Source organism: Littorina saxatilis, linkage group LG2 (assembly GCF_037325665.1).
Source record: "Littorina saxatilis isolate snail1 linkage group LG2, US_GU_Lsax_2.0, whole genome shotgun sequence".
NCBI lineage: Eukaryota > Metazoa > Mollusca > Gastropoda > Littorinimorpha > Littorinidae > Littorina > Littorina saxatilis.
The window spans coordinates 27270116-27296644 of record NC_090246.1 but is presented as its reverse complement, the minus strand read 5'-3'; the positions used below and the strand labels follow the sequence as shown (position 1 = coordinate 27296644).

Genomic DNA, 26529 nt, shown 5'->3' with positions numbered 1-26529 from the left:
CCCTGTATAATGGACAATCAAATAAAAAGAAGAAGGGAAATAGGAATGTTTATACAACTCAGTTCTGCAGCGTGAAATGTGTCTATCAAATGGTTTACGTCGGTGATAGGGATTCACTGCCGAAATGAGAGGTGAAAGATAACCAAGCAAATAAGCTGGCATCATACCATTTACTAATTTACAATATAAAATCTTTTTATGTCTTCTACTCCGCTCTTGTAATGTTATAAAACCTGATTCGACATACAGCTTTTGATGGCTCGTGCCTCGGACAGCCCCGATTATTGTTCTTATGGCATCAAGGTGCAACTTCTCCATTTCAGCTGCCAGCATTGCATTGCAATTGTCCCATACAACATCTGAATAATCCAGATTGGGAAGCACAAATGACTTATACATAATTTCTAAGGCCTTGCGGCTGAGTCGGTATTGATACGAACGCAAACACGCAACTAAAATACGCACTTTAACAACAATGGAGTGGACATGATGGTTCCATTTACAATCATTTTTCAGGAACACGCCCACATTTTTGTGAACAATAGTTTCAGTTAATATCGCTTAACATGAGGGGCAATGTTTCTGGCAGCTTAATTATGTAGGCCAGTCAAGGGTTCCTATATTTTCATGTAAAGTCACAGGTCTTTCCTTGATGCTAGTTCTTTATTTTACTTTGGTTGAACTAAGAACAGCAGGCAGCGCAATTCTGTTATCCTACGGACAACCCCATTCATTTTGACGAACACCACCCCGTCTCTCACCCACGTGTCCTCGATCATCTTCTCACGCTTGTATGTTCTGGCTTTCGCGGCGATCTTTGCTTGTTCTTGTGTCAAGTCATCGTTGATGAACAACTTGGGTACTGGTCCTCTGGAAACCGGCCAGGCCCTATCAGAGAAGAGTCTCTTGGGGTCACTTTGACTCAGCTTCTTTTTCCCCATTATCAAGTTCCTCTTGTATCTGTAGGCCGTGAACTTGCAAATGATCGCACGATCATAAGTTTTGCCGACCCCGGCTTTCCTCCCCACTCGATGGGTCCGGTCAATCATGACGTCGGTGAAGTCTATGCCTACAGCACGCCCCACTGCCTTGACAACTTCTTCAGTGTCCTCCCCTTCCTTCTCTGAAATGTTGTTGATGCGGATGCTATTTCGCCTGGAGTACTATTCCAACTCGTCCACTTTGTCCTGGAGCAGCTCGATGTGGTTGTCCCGCTTCTCCAGCTCTGCCTTGTAGTGTTGCAGCTCAGTTCGCAGCTGACCAATTTCCTTCCGGAGATGAGTTGCCACTTAAGCGGCAACTGCTTTGGAGATCATATCCAATACTTCTGGCTCGCAGAATGCTGCCTGGAGCTGGCTTTTCAGGGCATCGTCTTCCATCGCCCTTCCTTCAGTCTTAGCTGGGGTGCTGGCCGCCAGTGACGTGAGTCCAGTGAGTCCGGTGATAATAGTTTCGTCCCGATCGCTGTTCTGACTGTCCTCGCACAAGCGCTTCTCCAAGTGTTCCAGCGGAGAAGCCATGCGCTTCAACATATCAAGTATCAAGTGTCAAGTCTGCGCCTATGATTACATCACGCAGCAGTCCAGTAAATGTTACCTTGCTCGTGCACCTAAGGGCAAGTCAAAATGCACACTCATGCTGACAACACAGTCATCACTACCAAATACCACCGATTCAGTGTAGCCTATCATGATACAGCAAACACAGTACTTATCTGATTCCACTGGAAGTACAGCTCGTCAACATTATAATGCACAGATGTCACTTAATTCATTTGGTACATATATTCCCCAGGAACTTGGTAAATCGCACTTTAACACAGACAGCCACTCTCGCGTGTCTACCCGTCCGCCATTTCCTTGGTTTGTGAATGAATGCTATGCCTGGGTGTCACTTATATTTTTATAATCGAATGATAAGAGCAGTCAATTTTCTTTTCTTACTTATTTCTTTTGATAAATCAAACAGTCTTTTTTGAGGCACGTTGTTAAAATGTACCTTTTTTTCAATCTATACTTTCAATCAAAAATACCGAATACTTGAAACATTGTTTGCAATGAAAATGAAAAGAAAGAGTTTTAAGGTCATTCCTTTGGGCTCTTGCCACGTCATGTAGAGGTCATAATCCACGCCCGCTCGGCTAAGTTTCTTTTTTACTCATAAAAAATCCCAAAACAAAGAGACTGCCAACGTTCCAAAATTATAGTTTTAAAAACTATCAAGATAAGTTTTGTGTGAATATTTGTTTGTCTGTTCACTTAGAAGACCGTTGGGTCGAACTATCTGTGAATGTATTGTTTTGTCAATAACGAACGTTCCAACAACCTACCTTTCTTGTTTTTTGCTTCTTTTTTTACTCATAGTTATTTGTACAGGGCCGGACTACCGGAGGGGTTATGGGGGTTGCGCAACCCCCCCTCCCCAAAGCCTAAACATGTACCTCCCTTTAAAAAAAAAAATGTATTGTTTATTTTATGCCGTTTCATGCAAGGAGCGACCATTTTCCTATCTCAGAATATGACCTACCCTTCAGCTTCAGGGGACTTCGCCCCCTGACCCGCACAAGGGGCAGAGGAACATCCCTCTGGACCACCACTGGCAACCCTCCCCCTCCTCTTTGCCTAGTCCGGCCCTGTTGTATGTCCGTCCACTACAAAGACCAGGTCGACACACTTGTGAATATTTTATTTGTCTATTATTAAACATTCCATGAATCAACCTTAATTTCTTGTTGTTTGACTCAATAGTCTCATTTTTTGGATCAAAATATCGTGCTCTCTGTTGCCTTAAACAAAAACGATATTATCAAATGCAAGGCTATTGTACTAATGCCAAACTGTGGCTCTAACAATTTTCTGTTCTCTCTTTATGGCATCAAAGGTGTCTTTTACTACTTGTACATGTACATTATTGCTGTTGTATTCAGTCTCGAGGTGACCCGTACCAACAACATGATTCGCTGTTCGGCAACAGCATGTATCTGCCTGCTGAAAACCCTGTGTTCAACGACCCGTTTGGCACACCACAGCCAGGCGCATATGTCAACGATGGATTTGTTTTTCAAGATGAAAAGTAAGTTGTTTCTTTCTTTCTTTCTTTCTTTCAGTCTTTATTTCAGTTTTTTTTATTTCTTTGTTTCTTTGATTCTTTGTTTGTTTGTTTCTTTCTTTCTTTCTTTCTTTCTTTCGTTCTGCCTGTTTTTCTTTCAAAACTTTGGTATCATATACCACGAAGTAGTTGTTGTGTTGTAATTGTTTGAGTTATTGAGACATCACAGTGCGCTAAGAGATTTATAGAGCAAATCGAGAAAAGGAATTATTGAACGAAGCGCGTATAGCGCTGAGTTCAATAATTATTTTTAATATTTGCTCTATAAATCTCTTAGCGCACTGTGATTGTTTCAATAACGATATTGTCAGTAGATACAAGAGATTAGAACGTTTGACAAGGCAAATTTTTCTGCGGGCGAATGCATAACTGTGGACCGGTCAAATTAGATCTACTTTTGTGTGTGTGCCGGCTTTGCCAGGACTTGCAAGCTTTTCGCCACAGTTGCAAATTTCGGGGGTATTGACGATTTAATCGCCGACCATCCATATTACGATTTGATGACCCTCTGCACCGTTTTATCGATTAGCAGCTAATAGTATGAGATACAGTTATGCTAAATGTACCCGTAAGCATACAGTTTTACTTTTATATTCAGTTAATTATTGATAGAAAAACATACTACATAGAAGTTTCTATGCTCCCAAAAAATGAACAACCCCCACGCAACTGAGTGACGTCCCCTGATGTCAAAGTGACACGATGTTTCGCTCATTTGCAAAACAATAAAGTTGGCATGTTATTTCTTGTAATGTATCTATATTCATCTGGGAGGTTGGTGCTATGATTACAAGTGGTCGCTGTCTATGAATTTTTTTTTAATGCGCGGCTGAAAACACTGGAGAAGATAAGGAAGAGTTACTGGTAGTGGATCCCGACCCCCCCCCCCCCCAAAAAAAAAAAAAAAAAAAAAAAAAAAAAATCGGTTCAGCGCGCACAGCGCTGCGCGCTGAGAGCACGTGTTGAAATATCTCATCGATGAGGTTATGTCCGGGGTGTAGCTGAATTGAGTGTCCAAAGTTGACAAAGATCCACCGAGAACTTTGGCCGTGCATCGCGAACAGACAGACAGACAGACAGACAGACACTAGTCGTATATATATATATAGATGTCTCTAAAGCAATTTTTTTTCTTTTTTTTCTGACCCAACAAAACACTTGTCACTATAATGGCGCAGACAAAAACATCACTTACATACACTGCAACGAAAGTCAAACGACTACGCAAAAGCACCAAAAAAAACCAACCAACCACACTCACAAAGAACGCCAACACAAAACAAGCACAGAGACTATATAGACTGTAAAGATAAAGTCTGAAGAAAACATTTGGTTGCAACTGTTACGAGTTTGGTGGGGTGGTAAGCAAACACGTTTTCCATTAAAGCGCCTCACACGATGGCGAAATGCCTGGCAACTCAATTTCGGAAGAGCTGTCGTGCGGTGTGTCAGAGGCAGTTAGACTTTTTCGCCCACCTAGGTCGAGAATCAAACACAGTTTGACACTTGAAAACGGGATGAGGCGGGGGTGGGGGGGGGGGGGTGGAAGGGGGACTGGGGGCAGAAGGGAGGGGGGGGGGGGTAGGGAACATAGCTACAGGATAATGTATCTGTGACAGATGTAGGCAGGGAACAAAAGAGAAAAGATGTGAAGACAAAAAGAGGTGCGAATTCGGGTGGTGGTATTAGTGGTTGTACTAGAGCATTGTGACACCCCAATGAAAAGCAAGGCGGTTGCAAAACAGACAGGCAGAGAGACACACAAGCACGCACGCACGCACGCACGCACGCACGTGTAAAGCTGAAAGATGAAGATCTAGACAACACATAACATAAATGTCATCGGGAACGCCAAGACAAAATAACAGAAAAGAGGACAGATGTAAAGACAAAAAGAGATGAGAATGCTGATGGTGGTATTAGTGGTTGTATGAAACCTTGCTTTGAAGTATCTCGGGTGCGGATGTCTTTTAAACGCACATCGAAGGCTTGATCTGGCTGAAGTCATGGATGAAAGCTGTCAACATGTGCGGCGCCATCTTGGATTTACTCTTCAGAAATCTCCTTTCTAATACCCCCATTCCACTGAGCCGTTCTCGCTTACGTTCTTGTTACGATCAAGGTCGGCTGACACAACAATCGAACGCTACGAAAACGGTCATTTTTGACGTATTTGCGCTCCAATAACATTCTGTTAACGATCGTAACGATGCCGTACAGTTCGCATACCGACCATAGAGCGTATCCATGGCGATTCAACACCGTTCTCTAACGTTGTCATTCCGATTATGCACCGATCAAAGTGATCCGATACCGTTCGATTACCGAGTCAACCACTCTTGTACCGTTGTACACAGATCTCTTCCGTTCTATTAACAACCCTACAACGACTGTAGCGTGCAGATAACGTTCCATTCGCGTTCTGTTACCGTTTATTGTAAGGATTTGCCAAGTTCTATAAAAGCAGAGACCAATTCTATCAATATGCAGTTGCTTGCTAGACATCAAGATGGAAGGAGATCAGTTCTTTTTCTTCTTGCTGATGCAGCACAATAACTTGCATTTACGCCAGCTTGCCCTTGTACAAGAACTGATGAGGAGAAGAAGACGAAGACCCCCAGCATTTTGGGTGAGACCATGGCTGACTGCCCAAAGGAGACTGATGTACGGACACTTTCATTGTCTCATGAGAGAGCTAAGGATAGAAGACACCGCATCCTTCTTCAACTTCATGCGAATGGAGCCCCAGATGTTCGATGAGTTGGTTGACAGACTGTCTCCTAGGATCACTCTGCAGGATACCAACTGTAGAAAAGCCCTGGAGCCCGGCCTCAAGGTTGCTGTTACCCTGAGACACCTGGCCTCTGGTGACCGCTACCCCAGCCTCTCATACGCCTTCAGAGTTTCACGTCACACGATTGCCAAGTTTCTTCCACTGGTCTGTCAAGCGATAGTGGACGAATACAAGGATGAGGTCATAGCATGTCCAACCACCGCAGAGGAATGGCAAGCCATTGCTGATGAATTTGAGAGAAAATGGAACGTCCCTCACGCTGTCGGTGCCCTTGATGGGAAACATGTGGCTATTCGGAAGCCTCCCCAGTCTGGAAGCCTCTATTACAATTATAAAGGCTTCTTCTCCTTGGTGATGCTGGCCCTGGTCGACGCCGACTACAACTTCATTTGGGTTGACGTAGGAGCCATGGGACACATGTCAGATGCACAGATCTACAATGCTTCCGAAGTAAAAGAGTGCTTCGAGGATGGGACCATCAATTTGCCACCGCCTCAGCCAATGACCAACGATGATAGGCCTATTCCCTACTTCATGCTCGCCGACGACGCGTTCGCCTTGCGAACGTACCTCATGAAACCATACAGCAAACGTGGTATGACTGATGCAGAACTCATCACCAACTACAGAATATCCAGAGGCCGCAGAGTTGTGGAGAATGCATTTGGCATTTTGGCCAGCAGGTGGCAAGTTCTCCACACCACGTTACAACAACATCCAAAGGTGGCAACAAGTGTGGTGGAAGCTGCAGTGTGTCTTCACAACCTCATGAGGATGAGATACCCAAGACTTCAAAATGCTGAACTGGACATAGAGGATGCAGCCCACAACATCGTGCCTGGAGATTGGAGGAGACGTGCCCCAATGCATGGACTGTATCGGGTCCGTGGAGCAAACCAAGCTTCCACCGAGGCAAAAAGGCAACGGGAGTATCTGAGACTGTACTTCAACAGCCCTGCTGGAGCTGTCCCTTGGCAACAGGACATGATTCGCGTCAGGCGCCAGTAACTCTGTCCACTTCTTCGGGGGCTTTTCCGCTAAAATGCCCCCACCCACATTTTCTCAAGAGAATAGAAGCTTCTGGTTGCATTTCGATCTATAGGGGCTTTATTTATTTTATGTCGCACTTGTTGTACCAACACACCAATTGCATGTGACCTTCACCTATTAGTTCTAACCTCTGTGAAACATGGGTTCCACGCAGAACTTGGAATTGAAGTCTCTTGTGAAACCCCAAATCACCACACATAATCGGCTTTTTTTTTTATTGTTTTATATTTTTATTGTTATTTAATTCTCATTACTATTTTTTTTTTAGGGGAGGGGTCGTGGGGGTGGTGGTGTGCGGGGGCTTTTTGGCTGCTCATTGCTTAGAACCGAGTTAAGTTATTACAAATCTGTAAAATCCTTAATAGCGGACAAAGCCTACGGAAAAGCAATCGTTTTATTTCTGTCCGTTGAGACTGTAAAGGCACGTCACGTGACAAGGGCAAGCAGACGAAACAACAAGAACATTTATTAGCGGACTTTAGATCGCTCAGCGAAACTTTGATGGCAGTGATCTTTTTCGTATCCAGTGCGCTATGAGTATGACACACCTTTATGAACCCTACTTCGCCAGAACAGTTGCTGACGAAATGCATGTCATCCGTTTATGGGAAGTAGAGTTCTTCTCGATGGAGCATCGGATACGAAAAAGATCACTGCCACCAACGTTTCGCTGAGCGATCTAAAGTCCGCTAATAAATGTTCTTGTTGTTTCGTCTGCTTGCCCTTGTCACGTGACGTGCATTTACAGTCTCAACGGACAGAAATAAAACGACTGCTTTTCCGTAGGCTTTGTAGGATGGAGATTATTAAGCCAATGGCTTATTTTACCAATCTGTCCTTCGCATATTCACGCAGGCACGCACACATTCGTTCACAAGAGAGAGAGAGAGAGAGAGAGAGAGAGAGAGAGAGAGAGAGAGAGAGAGAGAGAGAGAGAGAGAGAGAGAGAGAGAGAGAGAGAGAGAGAGAGAGAGAGAGAGAGAGAGAGAGAGAGAGAGAGAGAGAGAGAGAGAGAGGGAGGGAGGGAGAGAGAGACAGACAGACAGACAGAGCCGTAATTTATAGAATTGTATTTATTTCAAATACAAACAACTCTTCAAATTGTCAAAGCACTGGTCAACCAAAATATAGTGAGGGCGTGAGGACTATAACATGAACTGAACTGAATAATCAACAATAACTGCAAAGTGAACTGAATCGTCTTCAATCTCAGTCAGTGTCCTCATCCTCTTCCGGTTCATTGTCGTCCAAGTGCCGAATGAAGCTGGACACGTTCAGGTTGACGGTGGACAGGTTCATGGGCGCAGGAGCGGGTGCGTCTTGGCTGACCGGGGTGGACATTCCTGGCGTCCATGTTGTTGAAGGCGCTGGCCGTGACGTCTGGCTCTGCAAAGGCTGCTTGTTGACCCAGTTCGCATCCTGGGATTTCCACACAGTGGTAGCATGGACAGGCTGGGCTGGCCACTGGTTCGGGGGTGGCTGCCACTGCGAGCTGACGTACTGCTCAGAGCTCTGGAAAGGCTGGGGGGTAGTGTACTGCTGGTACTGGAAAGCAATATATTTCAATTCTTTAGCAACAATCTACAATTACTTAAAACCGGCAAAAATGACACAAATCTCTCTCTCTCTCTCTCTCTCTCTCTCTCTCTCTCTCTCTCTCTCTCTCTCTCTCTCTCTCTCTCTCTCCACATACACTCACACACAAACATGATACATGCACGAGTATAAGTAATGCATACCTGAGGCTGGTACTGATGAGTGACATGATGCTGGGGAACCTGCTGCTGGACGTTTTGCGGGTGGACGTTGTGCTGCTGCCCATTACGGCGGTCAGTTTCGTCGATGGCTGCCCTGAGAGTCGCGTGAATTTCACACGATACCTTTCGGTAGACGTCGTGGGGCAGCGTGTATATCACCGATGCAAAGTAGTCGCATTCGCTGCGCCTCACCGGGTCACCTTGGTTCCGCTGGACGAACTCCTTAGTAAGGAGCAGCAGCTGGTTTTGGTCTGCTTCCGTCTGGCGAAGCTTGTCCTCCAGGTTTTCTTTTTTTTTGCTGCATACCGACGATCCAGCTTCAGAGTTGACATCACAGGGCGGGGTTACAGATTCCTTGCTGGTGCTTGGCTCTTCTTCACCTGGGGGAATGTCCGAGGGCGAGCAGGTTTTCTGTTTGAACGAGACCATGGGTTTTGCTGTGCGACGGTCGGCGATAAAGGGCTTCAGGAAGCTCATCTGTGAGCTAATCCATCGGTCACGGTCGCTGAGGTTACTGGCGCCCGATCCAGATTTTCTTGAGCCCTTCAGCAGTTTTCCGTACCTGGTACGAAGGGAGTCGTACCAGACTTCTAAGTCGGCCTTGTCACGGTCCATCCTGGCTGCCTGCTCGTTCCATGCTTTTTCTCTCAAGTGTTTGTTGTGATAAAGTTTTTTCTTTTTGTCATATAGAAACTGGTTTTCTCTGAGGAACTCCAACATCAAGTCCTCTTCATCTTCTGTGAGGTTCGGTCGAAAACGCGGCTTTTTGGTGGCAATGGTCTCTTGAACAGTTGGGCTATCTGCAGATTCCACCTGCGTAATCTTCTTCTTCTTCCCTTTGGGTGGCATGTTTCTTCTTTCTTTGGTTGTTTCTTGATTGAGAGGCACACCGACTGTGATATGGATTATGCAACGACTTATTATATACAGACCTACCCGCGTCGTCTGGAGATCGGTGGAGGAGCTCTAATGGAATGGTTTGCACGGTATTAGAACGTAAATGGAATGCAACAACAACGTTAGGATCAGCTCAGGTCGTTTCGGGATCGGTATAGGAACTGTATGGAGCGGTACGAACGGTTCTAGAACGCTACGATGACGCACTGAGAACGCTAGTGACGTCACTTCCGATGCGATAACGTTGTGTTACCGCTCCTTTACGTTCCATTAACGATCTGAAAGTTCCGTTACCGATGTGTTTAGGTTCCGTTACCGCTCATTTTGATCGGGAGGGAAACGGCGAAAATTTGAAACATGTTTCAAAAACTCACCCGTTCTTACCGTTCCTTGCGTTCCATTAACGTTCCTTAGCGCTCCACTTACGTTCTTTCCGATCCCTCCCGATCCTTACCGTTTCCCGGCCGTTCCTTGATCGTAACGGGAACGTAAGCGAGAACGGCTCAGTGGAATGGGGGTATAAGAAAGAGATTAAACTGAGCTATGAGTACCTCGGTATTAGAAATGCTTTTGTAATCAAAGCGAATCTGAGACTGTACAAATTATTTCTGGTAAGTATATGTTCGCATTAAACTTCAATATGCGGCATTGAACCAGGTTGAGTGTCTGTCCCCCTCAAAGGGGAATGTTCGCACGCAACTGTGTATTGATCACTGGAAAACGCGTAACGTGAGCATGCTGTATAACGGCGAACGTGTCTTGACGATGTTCCTTGATTGCAAGCCGACATTTGTAGATGGTGAAATAGATTTTGATAATAAAAAAGAAAATATGAAAATTAAAATAAAGGAAGAATAAACGGAACTACAGAAATCTGGATTTATCAGATATGTGTGTGTATATATATAAAAAGCTTATTTATACAACACAATAAAAAGTCCAAAACCAAGCCAGAATGTTGCATCTTTTTAAAAATCAAAATTTTTGGCCCGCAGGCCTTCTTCAAAGAGGGGGGCGATGCTTTACCACGTGCACCGGCAATGGGCTTTTTGGACGTAACGTGCATGGGAATGGGGAAATTCTCGTAGCGTGCACCGTGCACAGAGGTCCGGCGTGCACCGTGCATGGAGCTTTTTCGAAACGTGCACCGTGGATCACCGTGCATGGCACTTTTGGCCTCAACGTGCACGTGCACAGACCCCCTCCATGGTGACCCTCTTCAAAGGTTCACAGACCAAGCGTCTACTTTTTAAATTTAAAAGTTCATAGACGCTTGGTCTCACAATCACGTACACAATACACAATTCAAATAAATCGATCGTTATCAACTACAATCACAAATCATCGCTACACATAATGATGGAACACCTTCGCACACACACACACACACACACACACACACACACACACACGTACGTACACACCCACGCACACACACACACACACACACAGACACACACACACACACACACATACACACACACACACACACACACACACACGCACGCACACACACACACACACACACACACACAGGCACGTGCGGGCACTTACAAACGCTCACAAGAGCAAAATACCAAAATAAAACCTCTTAAAATATGCCCGCACGTCAAGTTTTGACTAAATGTTTTAACGTAGAGGGGGGAATCGAGACGAGGGTTGTGGTGTATGTGTGTGTGTGTGTCTGTCTGTCTGTGTGTGTGTGTAGAGCGATTCAGACCAAACTACTGGACCGATCTTTATGAAATTTGACATGAGAGTTCCTGGGAATGATATCCCCGGACTTTTTTTTCTTTTTTTCGATAAATACCTTTGATGACGTCATATCCGGCTTTTTGTAAAAGTTGAGGCGGCACTGTCACACCCTCATTTTTCAATCAAATTGATTGAAATTTTGGCCCAGCAATCTTCGACGAAGGCCGGACTTCGGTATTGCATTTCAGCTTGGTGGCTTAAAAATTAATTAATGACTTTGGTCATTAAAAATCTGAAAATTGTAAAAAAAAAAATTAAAAATTTTAAAACGATCCAAATTTACGTTTATCTTATTCTTCATCATTTTCTGATTCCAAAAACATATAAATATGTTATATTCGGATTAAAAACAAGCTCTGAAAATTAAAAATATAAACATTATTATTAAAATAAAATTTCCGAAATCGATTTAAAAACAATTTCATCTTATTCCTTGTGGGTTCCTGATTCCAAAAACATATAGATGTGATATGTTTGGATTAAAAACACGCTCACAAAGTTAAAAAGAATAGAGATAAAGAAAAGCGTGCTATCCTTCTCAGCGCAACTACTACCCCGCTCTTCTTGTCAATTTCACTGCCTGTGCATCGAGCGGTGGACTGACGATGCTACGAGTATACGCTCTTGCTGTAAAAATGCAGTGAGTTCAGTTTCATTCTGTTAGTTCGACAGCTTGACTAAATGTTGTAATTTCGCCTTACGCGACTTGTTTTTGTTTCATTTTTGGCTCACGTAAGTGTAGCCTATGCGATGCTAACTTTTGTCTGTCTGTGCGTGTGTATGTGTGTATGTGTGTGATAGAAACTTTAACATTTGACTGAACACCGAAATACTAATTTTACCTGGTTATTATCCAAGCAACAGTTTCAAAGTATTGAAGCAATGATCAACATTTCGTCGGCACGTATGTAGTTAAAGTGTGTATCCAAAGAAAACGGGTGGTGGGTTTTTTTTTTTTTTTTGGGGGGGGGGGGGGGGAGGTAAAAACAGGTGACTGGTTTGTGTCGTGTGTGGTATGTAGACCAGGTCAGGGGTCAAGGTTAAGTCAGATCGCGTGAAGGATTGTGGTATAGATACAGTTCTCACCCAACTGCAGTTCGCCGATTCGGAGAAGACGATTTCACATTGTTCGGTTTCGTAGCCCCAGAAAAATAGATAAAGAAGATACCAAAGGAGATTTCCTACAGGTTGATTTGCACAGCGTGTTTCCAGTGTGTGCGCGAGGAAGCGCTGTCGAAAGCGCAGTGTCGATCTGGCAGTCGTGTCCCCGTAAGTAGGCTACAGACAGACAGATCTAGATCTAGTGTCTCCCACTCTTGCACCGTGTCACCTATGCTTACTGTGTGTGTGTATGTGTGACAGAGTGAATGAGTTTGTGTTACTGTTTGTCGATTTCTTACGGGAGCCTTGAAGGCTTCGCCTCTTGTTGTTCGTGCAATAGTCCAAAGTAACACTGTTTACTTTTGAGTACGTCGAATTCTATTGTTATTTGGCAGTTGAGGAAACGTGTGTAGGATCAGAAATAATGTTATGGTCGTGAAAAAATCTGCGAGAAGTTGAATGCTGACACCCCTAGACACCCCTCTGAAATTTGGACCTGAATAGAAAGGTCAAGCCGTGACCCGACCTTGCACCCGAACTGCATCACTCAACACAAAATTATCGTTCCGCATATAGTCAGACAGATTCCTTTGTTTCATTCAAAATATATATAAGCCTTTTCGCAGGCGTAGTTTTATATGACATCTTCTACTATTCTTCAGACCAGTCTTTTAAATAAAAAATGCCGCTTTAAAATCTTTTATTACAATTTTGTCTAAGTTGATTTCCACATCGAAGCGCCTATAGACATAGACATAGACATAGACATAGACAAAGACAACTTTATTGTCTCAAAAAGAGAAATTCAGGTGTGGTGTATACATATATCACAGCATCAGACAACATACAAACATGACACGTAAGAACGTAAAACAGTATTGCCTTGCATACACAGCAACAATACCGCCAATAAACATCATTGCAACTTCCTCATGCTAATTATCTAAGCCGTATGGAGGCTAAAACACATAAAAGCGTCAACTCACGATAATTAAGATTAAGATATTATTTATCAAAAATCTCTCTCCCTCTCTCTCTCCCCCCTCTCTGTCTCTTGCGTCACTCTTCTCTCTCTCTCTCTCTCTCTCTCTCTCTCTCTCTCTCTCTCTCTCTCTCTCTCTCTCTCTCTCTCTCTTTGATGTGTGCAGATGATATGTGTGCAAGGTTAGAGTCTGCCCAAAATATGATCGAATCTGATATGAATGGAGCTTTGGAATTATTTAACATTTGTGTTAAGGAAAGTGCTGACGGCATGAAGAAAAGAATTTATTTGAAGTCAAATAATCAATCGGATGATTGGTTCGATCAAGAGTGTAGAATAACCCGAAAAAATGTGTGGAGGTTGTTAAGCAGATGTAATCAGCCTGAAGACATTCACGCTCGCAATGTTTATTGTTTAGCCAGACGGGAATATAAAAACATGTTAGAAAGAAAGAAAAGATTGTATAATGATTTGACATTACAAAAACTTATTGAATCTGTTAATGATCAACAAGAATTTTGGAATATAATGCATAAATTATTCTCAAAACGAAAACAAATAAAGAACAACATACCAGTTGATACCTGGTTTCAGCATTTCAAAGTATTATTGGAAAAAGATGTAATTGAGGCTGAAGAAATTGAATATGAAGACGATGAAGGTATTTTGAATCGTCCTATTTCAAAAGAAGAAGTGTTGATTGCAATGAGAAAGTTAAAACCTCAAAAGTCTGCTGGGCCTGATGGAATAATAGGAGAACTTTTGAAAAATGTTTTTTTCTCCAGGGATTGACTTTTTGGTACACTTGTTTAATTTTTTGTTTTCCAAGGGTGTATTTCCAGAAAGTTGGACAGAGTCCATTGTTATCCCTTTGTTTAAGAAAGGCGATGTGAATGATCCAAATAATTATCGTGGAATTTCGCTGTGTAATGTTAGTAGCAAGGTCTATAGTACTGTGATTAATAACAGGTTGCAAGAATGGATTGAATGTAATAACAGTACGGGTGAATATCAAGCTGGTTTTAAAAAGAATTATTTCACTATTGATCATATGTTTACACTGTTGGGCTTTGTACAGAAACAATTTTTTTTGAGAAGGCGTTTGATTCCATCAACAGAGCTTTGCTCTGGCCAATTCTGTTAACAAATGGTATAAAAGGGAAACTCTTTAGGTGTGTGAAGAGTATGTATGATAATGTAAAAATAAAAGTGAGATGTGGAGGAAAGTTTACGGATTATATTAATTGTACATTTGGTGTTAAACAGGGCGATGTATGTAGCCCAGTTTTATTTTTTCTCTTTATTAATGAGTTAGCACTTGAGATTATTGAGAATGGAAGACATGGTGCCACATTTACTGATGATTATTTGGAATTGTTTATTCTTTTGCTTGCTGATGATTTATTGTTGTTATCAGAGACTGTTGTTGGTTCTACAGACTCAGTTAAATAATTTACGCAGGGCAGTGTCCTCTCTTAATTTAAAGGTAAACATGAGTAAAAGTAACATTATTGTGTTTAGGAAAGGTGGATATTTGAGTGCAAGGGAAAGATGGACATATGGGGTTGATATTTTACCTGTTGTAAACGTGTATAAGTATTTAGGAATATTGTTTTCAACTCGACTCAGTTTCACTGCTGCCTGTAGCGATCTCTCAAGCCCGGCCAAAAATGCTCTGTGTATTATACAAAGATTATCTGTGCTTAGTAATAATAGTTTGAATGTTTTTTTGAAGTTGTTTGATTCCCAAGTACAACCAATAGTACAGTATGGTGCTGAGATATGGGGATTGGATAAAACTGCTCTGCAGTGTGAAAAAGTCCATTTATTTGCATTGAAGAAGTTCTTAGGAGTTCGTATGCGAACACCTAATGACCTGGTATATTTGAATTCTATTTTAAGATGCGTTAGCTACTGGATGAAATTGTTAAAGATGGAGGTGCACAGACTTCCTCGTAAATCATATGATATGTTGTATAAAATGGAGGAGAGTGGTAAAAAGAACTGGGCCTCAAGTGTCCGTTGTAAATTGTATGAGTACGGTTTTGGGTTTGTGTGGTTGAATCAGGATGTTGTTAATGAAAAAGAGTTTTTGCGTGTTTTTAGGGAGGTTGGTCGATTGCAGATGGCAAGAGTGGGATTATCATATTTAAAATAGTGATAGATTTGCTGTTTATCGGACATTTTGTACTGTACATGACATTAAACCCTACCTTTTGTTGAATGTGGATAGACATCTAAAGTTTATTATGACTAGGTTTCGATTCGGTATTTCAGAAATAAATGTGCATGCTAACCGATATAAACAGCATGATGCCGACCAGTTGATGTGTCCCTTTTGTAAAGTAAAGCAAGAAGATGAAGTCCATTTTGTTTTGTGTTGTCCATACTTAAACAGATTAAGAGAAAAATTTATCCCATTTAAATATTATAAAAACCCAAGCACTTTTAGACTCAGCTTGCTCCTGGCTTCACCTCAAGAAACTGTTGTTAGAAATGTATCCTTGTATTTGTATAAAGCCTTTAAATTAGGAGATGTTGTAACCTCTTAATTAAATAACGTGTAATGTATGTTTTAATCTGTAGTGTTGTGCGATTATTATGTTGTACCTTTTTTGCACCTGATGAGTTAAATTATTTGCAACGTTAACCATTTGTTCATACTCCTTCATAAGGGGCTATGGCCTATTGAATAAATTATCTGCGTCTGCGTCTGCGTCTGCGTCTCTCTCTCTCTCTCTGTCTCTCTCTCTCTCTCTCTCTGTCTCTCTCTCTCTCTCTTTCTCCAGTCATACTATAGATGGATTTTGATAGGTGGATTGGGATAGATTGATTGTTTCCTATGTATTTACAATAACTATCATTGTGTTTTTTTTCTCCCAGTGACCGTTACGAACAGGAGATGGAGCCAGACTACGCGGAACCAGATTATGATGACGACATGCCGTTGCCACCGATGGACCCCCCTCATTCTGGTGGAAAAGGTTCAGTTCCAAAGACAGACAAGCAACCACAGAAATCGACAAAAGATACACCCGTTCCATCTCGGCAAACTAGGTTTGAGATGTTGTTTTGTAAGTGCACGAAAATAACTTATCCTTTTTCAGCGTGTTGAAGTAACAGTGCTTAGTCTATAAACGGCAACAGGATTTTGCTTTAATTTTAGGGACACATTTTAGTCGCAGATTTTGTTTAGCTATCAAGGATAATTGTAATATCTTTTAGGCCATGTTTATGTCACTTTCAGACAATGGTTATATGTCTCTTTCAGACCATGGTTATGTCACTTTCAGACAATGGTTATATGTCTCTTTCAGACCATGGTTATGTCACTTTCAGACAATGGTTATATGTCACTTTCAGACAATGGTTATGTCTCTTTCAGACAATGGTTATATGTCACTTTCAGACAATATAGCGGGGATATAGCTCAGTTGGTAGCGCGCTGGATTTGTATTCAGTTGGCCGCTGTCAGCGTGAGTTCGATCCCAGGTTCGGCGGAAATTTATTTCACAGAGTCAACTTTGTGTGCAGACTCTCTTCGGTGTCCGAACCTCCCCCCGTGTACACTACATTGGGTGTGCACGTTAAAGATCCCACGATTGACAAAAGGGTCTTTCCTGGCAAAATTGCTTAGGCACAGTTAATAATTGTCTACCTATACCCGTGTGACTTGGAATAATAGGCCGTGAAAGGTAAATATGCGCCGAAATGGCTGCAATCTACTGGCCGTATAAAATTTCATCTCACACGGCATCACTGCAGAGCGCCTAGAACTGTACCCACGGAATATGCGCGATATAAGACTCATTGATTGATTGAATGGTTATGTCTCTTTCAGACCCGCTCCCTGGGACGTGTTCGGGGAGCGAGACTCGGACGAAACCAGCTTTTCCGACAAGCACACGTGGAAAACCATCAACGCCGTCATGCGCCTCGTCGTTGCCGTCGTCTTTTTTGTCATCATTGCCGGTACCATTAACGTCATTATTATACTAGTGTCATTTTTAGAAAGAAACAAGTCGCGAAAGGTGAAAATACAACATTTAGTCCAGCTGTCGTACTCACAGAATGAAACTGAACGCACTGCATTTTTTTTTCACCAAGACCGTATACTCGCAGCATCGTCAGTCCACCGCTCGTGGCAAAGGCAGTGAAATTGACTAGCCAGAATAGCGCGGTAGTGGTTGCGCTGAGCAGGGTAGCACGCTTTTTTGTATCTCTATTCTTTTTAACTTTCTGAGTTTGTTTTTAATTCAAATATATCATATCTATATGTTTTATGAATCAGGAACCAACAACTTAATAAGACGACATTGTTTTTGAATCGATTCCGGAAATTTAATTTTAATCATAATTTTCATATATTTAATTTTCAGAGCTGGTTTTAATCCAAACATGACATATGTATATGTTTTTGGAATCAGAAAAAGATGAAGAATAAGATGAAATCAGTTTTGGATCGTTTTATAAAATAATAATTTTAATTACAATTTTCATTTTTAATGACCAAACTCATTAATTAATATTTGAGCCTCCAAGCTGAAATGCAGTACCAAAGTCCGGCCATCGTCGACGATTGCTTGACCAAAACTTCAATCTATTTGATCAAAAAATGAGGGCGTGACATTGCGGCCTCAACTTTTACAAAAAACGAATATGACGTCATCAAAGACATTTATCCAAAAAAAAGAGAAAAAAAAACCGTCCGGGGATATCATACTCAGGAACTCTCATGTAAAGTTTCATGAAGATTGGTCCAGTAGTTTTCTCTGCATCGCTCTGCCTCTACACATACACACACACACACAGACACACACACACATACACCACGACCCTCGTCTCGATTCCCCCTCTATGTTAAAACATTTAGTTTAAACTTGACAAAATGTAAAAACAAGCGGGGTCGGGGGTTGGTAGGAATAATGCAAGAGAAAGGAATTGACAAACAGGAGCTTGAGCTTGAAAGACCATAGTGCGTACGAGACATTTGGTCTATTTTGTTACAACTAAAGATATCACGGAAAATAACGTGGTGCTCGAACTTAAGCTGAAGTCGACAGGAAATTATTCTATTACGGGCTGGTATGCATGACAAAGTGACCAACTGTTTGACCAACCACTGGATAGGATTGGTTGAAATTGAGATTTGATTGGGATTTGAACCAATCCGACCCCGCCACAGCTCTAGTATTGGATTTGTTGTTGTTGCGTGTATCATACAGTTACTGCCATTGTTTCCCGCCTCACCCTGCTCTTGATGACGTACAACGTCCGACCAGGGGCAGAAAACTTCACAGTCGCACACCAAGGGCGACAACACGTACTGAAGGAAGTGACAGGCCACATTGACCTGAAGTGGATTTGGGCTTTGATGATCGTGATGACGGCACCCTACATCTTCACGGCCATCACGTGTCTGTGGAAGATCATCTTCAAGAAAACCGAACCGCTGCGATGCGGGCCGCTCTTTGCAGTGAGTATGACTGACCGTTTTGTGCCTAAAGTAGGATCGTTTTTGTTGTTGTCATGCACAAGCCTACTGAAACCCAGACAGACAGACAGAAAGGCAGACCAGACAGGAAGGCAGACAGACAGACAGACAGACAGACAGAAAGACAGCCAGACAGACAGACAGACAGACAGACAGACAGACAACAAAGCTGTGCGTTTGAAAATGACATGAAGAATTCATGAATACATTTCATGATTTTCATGAATTTCAGTCCATAGCTTCAAATTCTTCACATGATGGGATCATCAAAGCTGTATGTTTCTTTTGGTTCTGGAAATACCTATAACTTTCTTGCGTGTGCAGGCGATGACGGTGGAGACTCTGCACTCCCTGGGGCTGTGTACCCTCGTGCTGTACGTGCTGCCCAGCTTCGACCCTGTCATAGGCTGTCTCATGCTGCTCAACGTCGCCTTCTTCCCGGGCCTCATTCAGGTCGGTTTAAACACACACACACACACGCACGCACGCATGCATGCACGCACGCACGCACGCATACACACATACATGCACGCACGCATACACACATACATGCACGCACGCAGAAACGCACGCACCCACGCACGCACGCAAAAAAAACAAAAAACACACGCACGCACGCACGCACGCACGCATGCACATACACACACACACACACACACACACACTGACAGTGACCGATTTTGCTGGAGGATGCATGAAGGTGCGAGGGAAAAAATGGCTAGAAGAACCTTTGGCCAACACACGCATGAACGCATGCACACACACACGCACGCGCGCACACACACACACACACGGACAAGTTGTCGTGAGAGTTGCTCTGACAAAATTTGCTTCAAACTCGCCAAAATGACCATTGTTGGATTACCAACACATATGGAAGGCAATATCCTAGCCACCCTGCTGTCAGACCGCCACGTTAAATCTTGGAAAGTTGCTGGTGAGGGACAGGATACAGTTTTGACTAAATGTTTTAACATAGAGGGGGAATCGAGACGAGGGTCGTGGTGTGTGTGTGTGTGTGTGTGTGTGTGTGTGTGTGTGTGCGTGTGTGTGTCTGTGCGTGACGTGTGTGTGTGTAGAGCGATTCAGACTAAACTACTGGACCGATCTTTATGAAATTTTACATGAGAGTTCCTGGGTATAAAATCCCCAGACATTTTTTTCATTTTTTCGATAAATGTCTTTTATGACGTCATATCCAGCTTTTTGTAAAAGTTGAGGCGGCACTGTCACACCTTCATTTTTCAATCAAATTGATTGAAATTTTGGCCAAGCAATCTTCCACGAAGGCCGGACTTTGGTATTGCATTTCAGCATGGAGGCTTAAAAATTGATTGATGACTTTGGTCATTAAAAATCTGAAAATTGTAATTAAAATTATTTTTTTATAAAACGATCCAAAATTACTTTTATTTTATTCTTCATCATGTTCTGATTCCAAAAACATATACATATTTTATATTCGGATTAAAAACAAGCTCTGAAAATTAAAAATATAAAAATTATGATTAAAATTAAATTTCCGAAATCGTTTTAAAAACAATTTCATCTTATTCCTTGTCGGTTCCAGATTCCAAAAACATATAGATATGATATGTTTGGAAACACGCTCAGAAAGTTAAAACGAAGAGAGGTACAGTAAAGCGTGCTATGCAGCACAGCGCAACCGCTACCGCGCTGAACAGGCTCGTCACTTTCACTGCCTTTTGCACTAGCGGCGGACTACGGTCATTGTGAAAAAATGCAGTTTGTTCAGTTGCATTCTGTGAGTTACACAGCTTGACTAAATGTAGTACTTCTTGTACTTCGACTGAGCACCACTGAACACGACAAAGCAGCCGCCATTACAACGACTGCCACTGGACAGTGGAGGAAAAAATCAGCAGCGCAAATCCGCCGAGATAGACAAAGAGCAGAGCAAAGGAGATCACAGCCTTCGTTTTGCGTTTTTGTTGCAGCTGAGTGCATTTACTGTTCAAAAATCCTCCTATGGTAGTAAAACAAACCCAAAACTACCCAACGACGACATCTGTGAAGCTCGACAGTTTCTTGTTCACGCGAGTGCATACATTAACCTAGTTATTACGTGGTGTTTGGTCGGAGTTCGATTCAACTGAGTGATTCCGGCCTCCATTTTGTTTTATATACACAAACTCATGATGACGTCTGACATAGTTTGCTAGTGACGTGTCTTTTTGTGCATGATGTGGTGATCTACCTGATCTAAATTTAGATCCAAAAATAGGTCCAGACCAGCCGGGTCCGAGTACGAAATTAATTCGACAAAAAATCGCAGTTCTTGACTCTTTGGGTGCAAGTCAATGAAACTTGGTAGTTCTTCTAACGGATAGCTGCCTGAGGTATGACTAAAAGCCCCAGGGGCTCCGTGCACCTGGATTTGACAAGTTCAGTACCTTTAATTCTTGTCATGGCCATCCTGGCTTTCAAAACGAATTACCAAAAGACATTTCTCTTGATCCCGATATACACAATCAAAACGATGCAGTGTCAAATGTTGTGACAAATGACAGCGCAAAACAACAACACGCCAGCACAGAGAGCGCACGTTAAACACGCAGTCTGACCGCTCCCACACAGCACGTTTCTGCCCACTGTGACACTGCAAGGCCACGTGCGAGATTGTGGTAGCAGACGATAAAACCACTGCAACGGAACTGGCAGTAACAGACCGAGAATTTGAACAAGACGATATAATATATAATATACGATCTAGCCTCAAACTGCTCAAAAAACGTTCAACTGAAAGCAAGACTGTTAAACAGAAACAGAAACCGCACTCTCAAAAAAGTAGTATGTCAAAGGAAAGGAGCAAAGAAACAGCTGATTGCAAGGGGAGACGACTACGTGTTGTCATAATTATGACTGCGAAACAGCCGAGACCACGTCGTACCGACAAGAGGAAGACACGCCCCCAACTATCCGGCGGCTGCCCCAAGTCGACCGCAACGCCTTTCGAGAAGAAATTGACCATCTCACTGCTGATCTGCAGGTCATTTCTACACTGGTACAGACTGACTCTTTTCGCTGAACTACGTGCAGTAGACACACACATTTCATTATTTTGTGTTTTTGACAAACCGCGATCGGTATTGATAATAGCGTGTTGAAAACGGAACAGTTATTTCCTGCCTTGGAATACAAGTTGGATGCCTCCGAACGATGCATTGTGTTTGTAGCGGACTGTAACCAATGTGTACACTGATGATCGCCGATCGTTCGATTTCCCAAACCCCACGTACCCTCTCGCAATGGACCCTGTGTTTACGCGAATAAACATTCTGACTTCTGACACACACACACACACACACACATACACACATACACACAGACACACACACACACACACACACACACACACACACACACACACACACACACACACACACACACACACACACACATACACAGATGCTTCATTTTACGAACCGGATTTCGTGAATTTGATTAGGTCTGACGGCATCCTTGCTGTATTTTTGTGTGTTTGCAATATGTGAGACACCCTGCGATGATTCTTGAAGACTGCCAAAGAATAGTACTGTTGTTGTTGTTGTTGTTGTTGTTGTTGTTGTTGTTGTTGTTGTTGTTGTTGTTGTTGAATAGAATTTTTTAGTTTTACTTCAGTCATCACTACTACAGGTAATGGGTTAGATTCTCCGTTATCCTTCCAGTAAGACATCGGGGAAAAGTAATATTTTGCTCCTAAACTCAACTCATCCACCCAATTATGTGCAGTTTTTCTGGAATCTGTTTTTGCAGGTGTTCCAGGGTGAACAGAAACCACAAGTAGAAATAATTTCCCCGCAAACAAAGGACACAAATACTGAAGACGGAGAGCGTGCGGAACAAGCAAAGCCCACGAATGATCAGTCAAATGGTACGTACAAGATATTTATTTTGCTTGTAGTTGCTTGAGGGATTACACGAGTATAATACATTGCAGCTTTGATGTTGACCTATCCTGTCTTCACTGTCCCTTTTGTTTTAGCATTTATTTACATATGTACATCAGAACCTCTCTCCAGAGCTGTGCTTTCGTGTGTGTGTTTTTCTATTATTATTCGTTTAAGCATTGTTTTCGATGCTTACCTCCCAACTCATTTCCGGAGATCTCCTATCATTTTTAGCATTTATTCACTTGTGTATTTCAGAATATCTTCTGAGCTGTAACAGTCGTCGCAAACGCTTTTTTCATCCTAATGGGAGGTTCAGTGTTGTAGAGGCAGGATAGATGTGTCGAAGAAAATTAAAAAATGTAATGTACTCTGAACTTCATTTTAATGGACAATAAAGTGACTGTTATTGTTATTGTTAATGAGGTCTAACCACAGAATAAAGCCTTTACAATTATCTTATCCGCAATTGCACACACTTTGTGACAAGGTCAGAGTTGGAGAGTGGTGCGGAAGATTCTGGATGTGGTTATGGTGGTACTACACCTGGGTAGCATGTTTGTCTGGTCCTATCGGGCTTACGATGATGACGTCACACTTGCGGTCCTCATCCCCGTCGCCATGTTGCTGACGTCGCTCAGCTTTTGGGATAATTATGTCAGCGGCAAAAAGGTGTGTGAGATAAAGATTGCGTATTTACGTGGTTAACCGTGTATTGCAAATACCAACAAAAATAAATTTAAAAAAGTAAGAAATGATATTTTCAATGATCCATTTTGAATCAATCTTGCAAAGAATTAAGCTGGAAGTTTACATCTGACAGAAAAAAAACCCAGGTGTTTCTCTGAATTACTGAATTATGACACAGCACCCACGAATACTCAAGACACATTTCTGCTTAATTTGTGTGCTTCATTTTAAATGCACATTTTCGTTCCATGATCTTTGTAGGTTATATGTTCCAGAGTTTTCCAGTTTAACCGGTAACTATAGCAAACATACTCCGCGCAGAAAATAAAACATCACAATGTTTTCTATCTCCAGCAGAGAGGAAACTCAGGCAAAAAGCGAACGCAAAGCACGGACGAGTCGGCGCCAGAAGATGCACCAAAACTCAACGGAGATCTAAACGCCCACACACCCAAAGACTCCACCTACCAAAACAACACGAACACTCCGAAGAAATCCAATTTTCTGACTGTGCTCAAGCGATCCATCAAAAAACGACGCACCAAGATCACCCTGATGACTTCCCTGTGGAAGATCATCCTCACGATCGTTTACCCGGCCCTGGCTTTCGGCTACGGGAGCGAGAACTGCTTGCGATCGTTTTTCTTCTTTTATGACATTCCTGGGCCGAGATTTATTGCTGGTCAAATCGAGAAATGTTCGTTGTTCACGTCACTGGATTTCGTGGACGAGATGACGTGTCACGACTACTACCCGCTGTTCGTGGCGGCCTTGAACGTTTTCTGCAGCATTCTGTGCTACAAGGTGATTACATTTACAGAGGTTATGGGTAGAACAACTGAGAAAACAGGGTCTTAAAAGGGAGGGAGTCTTGAATTGGGGGCTCTTAAAAAAAGGGGAGGGGGTTCCACTATAGTCAGATAGACGTTGTCAATATTCGACAGTGCAACGTTTGCAAGAACGTTCGTCATTATGTTCTGCACTGCCCTTTGTGCAAACAGTTCCAGTCACTCTAGTGCTTATTACTAGTCCCCGCATTATCATCTTCTTCTTAAGGTTCGCCTGTGTATTTGTACATGACTTTTGCCCTGTGTTATCTGATCCTTATGTAGCTGGCCAAGTCGGCATGAAAGGTGCTGCAACAAATCCGTGCTTCGTGACTTCCCTAGTTCGGACTCCCCCAATCAACGTGGTGCTTCTGGTCGCTTTCTGTCACATCGTGACATGTTTTCTGTCCCTTGTTTAGCTGGCCAAGTCAGCGTGCAAGGTGCTACTACTTGTCCCGTGTAACTTGACTTAGTTCTGACGCCCCCAGTCACCGTGGTGATTCTGGTCGCTTTCTATCACATTTCTCTGTCCCTTGTTTAGCTGGCCAAGTCAGCCTGCAAGGTGCTACTGCAGATCCCATGCTTTGTGATGCCTTTGGTGCTGACCCCCCCAGTCACCGTGGTGCTTCTGGTCGCTTTCTATCACATTTCTCTGTCCCTTGTTTAGCTGGCCAAGATGGCATGCAAGGTCCATATTTCTGACCCTCCCAGTCAACGTGGTGCTTCTGGTCGCTTTCTATCACATTTCTCTGTCCCTTGTTTAGCTGGCCAAGTCAGCGTGCAAGGTGCTACTGCAGATCCCGTGCTTCGTGATGCCTTTGGCACTGACTCCTCCAATCACCTTGGTGCTTCTGGTCGCCTCCTATGTGGACCCCGATGACTTCATGACCGTTCTCGGGTGCAATGTACCCTGGGTGAACCTGGGCAAAGGCATTCACATCGGCGAGTTCCTGAAAGACTTCACCATTGTCTACTGGGTGCCTGCAGGATTCGCCGCCTACATCAGCTTGCTGTACATCTGTGGCCACGTGTGGAACCCGCGTGCTGAGAGGATGTCCAGGACAGACAAGTGAGTTAATGATTGCTCATGGGCAGTGGCATTTCTTTAGCAATTAACTGGAGAAAATGCCACGGAATCTTGCGTCTATACTTTATGCTCTTTATAATGTGTAAATTGCATAAATTCACTTGACAGTAGAGTATTTAAGAAACTGACTCTTGTAAAAAATGATAGATGATTTGTGAGACCCCTTTTAGAGATTTATTTGATTTTTCATTATAAATGTTTAGTTAGTGACGGCTCTTGTGAGTATTTAGAAATGATTAGTGTGAACTCTTTAGGAGAATTATTAAAGGCACAGTAAGCCTCCCGTAAACCATAACAGATACGGTCAGGCTTTTACGCACAGTACAAACACCCTTTCATTTAAACACTCACCGATTGAGAACATCCTAGGTGCCCTCCGTAAAGAGCGAACAATTTTCAAAGAATTTATTTTTGCATGGTTTATCTTACCCCTGAGCCATCGTGAACCCGTGTGATCCAGTTTCCCTTTTTCACAATGTAGTCGTCAGTTAGTTTCATTTTCTTTTTTTCATTTTCATTACTTTATTGTCCCATCGCTGGGAAATTCGAGTCGCTTCCTCCCAGTGGAAAGCTAGCAGCAACGGAGTCATTTGAATGCGACTCGATGTGAGCTTATTTACAATTGCACGTTTTTATGCACGAAACAAACGGCTGTGGTTCACAAGAACTCTAGCGATGGCTTTTGACTGTTGAGAGGAACGGCGATATGCATAAACCGTCGTCTGCTACGACCCTTGCGTGACCCTGCTTCCGGGCTTTTCTTTTTTCAAACTTTCACAACTTCGAATTGTACTGATCTTGTCTTCATGAAAATAGAATTCTTTTATGATTAAAGAATGTTTGTGTAACAAGCTGTCAATTTATTATTTAGATTTTAAAAGTTAGGTCTGGCGCAAAAACGCACCACGGTCCAAAAACATTTTGATAATCATCGATTCACGGCTATCGCCAGTTTACATCGATAGAATGAGACCCGAAGGGAAGTAACTCATGTTTGACCTGAGTTCAGGATGGGTCCAAAAGGTGTTCGAGACAATCTGCAAAATTAATTCTTTAAAAATTGCTCGCTCTTTACG

At 42.7% G+C, this 26529-nt stretch overlaps 2 protein-coding genes across 2 annotated transcripts in view; both read left to right on the top strand.

Moving 5' to 3' along the window:
- The window catches only part of LOC138958639 (chitin synthase chs-2-like), a 66408-nt gene that overhangs the window by 20533 nt on the left and 19346 nt on the right, over nt 1-26529 (top strand). Inside the window, exons 7-15 of the mRNA XM_070329852.1 lie at nt 2927-3072; nt 16328-16501; nt 17286-17416; nt 18670-18920; nt 19263-19391; nt 22716-22833; nt 23340-23521; nt 23894-24343; nt 25131-25435. Of these exons, the coding sequence (XP_070185953.1) occupies nt 2927-3072; nt 16328-16501; nt 17286-17416; nt 18670-18920; nt 19263-19391; nt 22716-22833; nt 23340-23521; nt 23894-24343; nt 25131-25435 (1886 nt within the window). The remainder of the gene's footprint in view (nt 1-2926; nt 3073-16327; nt 16502-17285; nt 17417-18669; nt 18921-19262; nt 19392-22715; nt 22834-23339; nt 23522-23893; nt 24344-25130; nt 25436-26529) is intronic.
- LOC138957257 (putative nuclease HARBI1) lies at nt 5190-6910 on the top strand. The gene has a single exon (XM_070328405.1). It carries the CDS (start codon nt 5618-5620, stop codon nt 6908-6910), a length of 1293 nt encoding a protein of 430 aa, XP_070184506.1. The 5' UTR covers nt 5190-5617.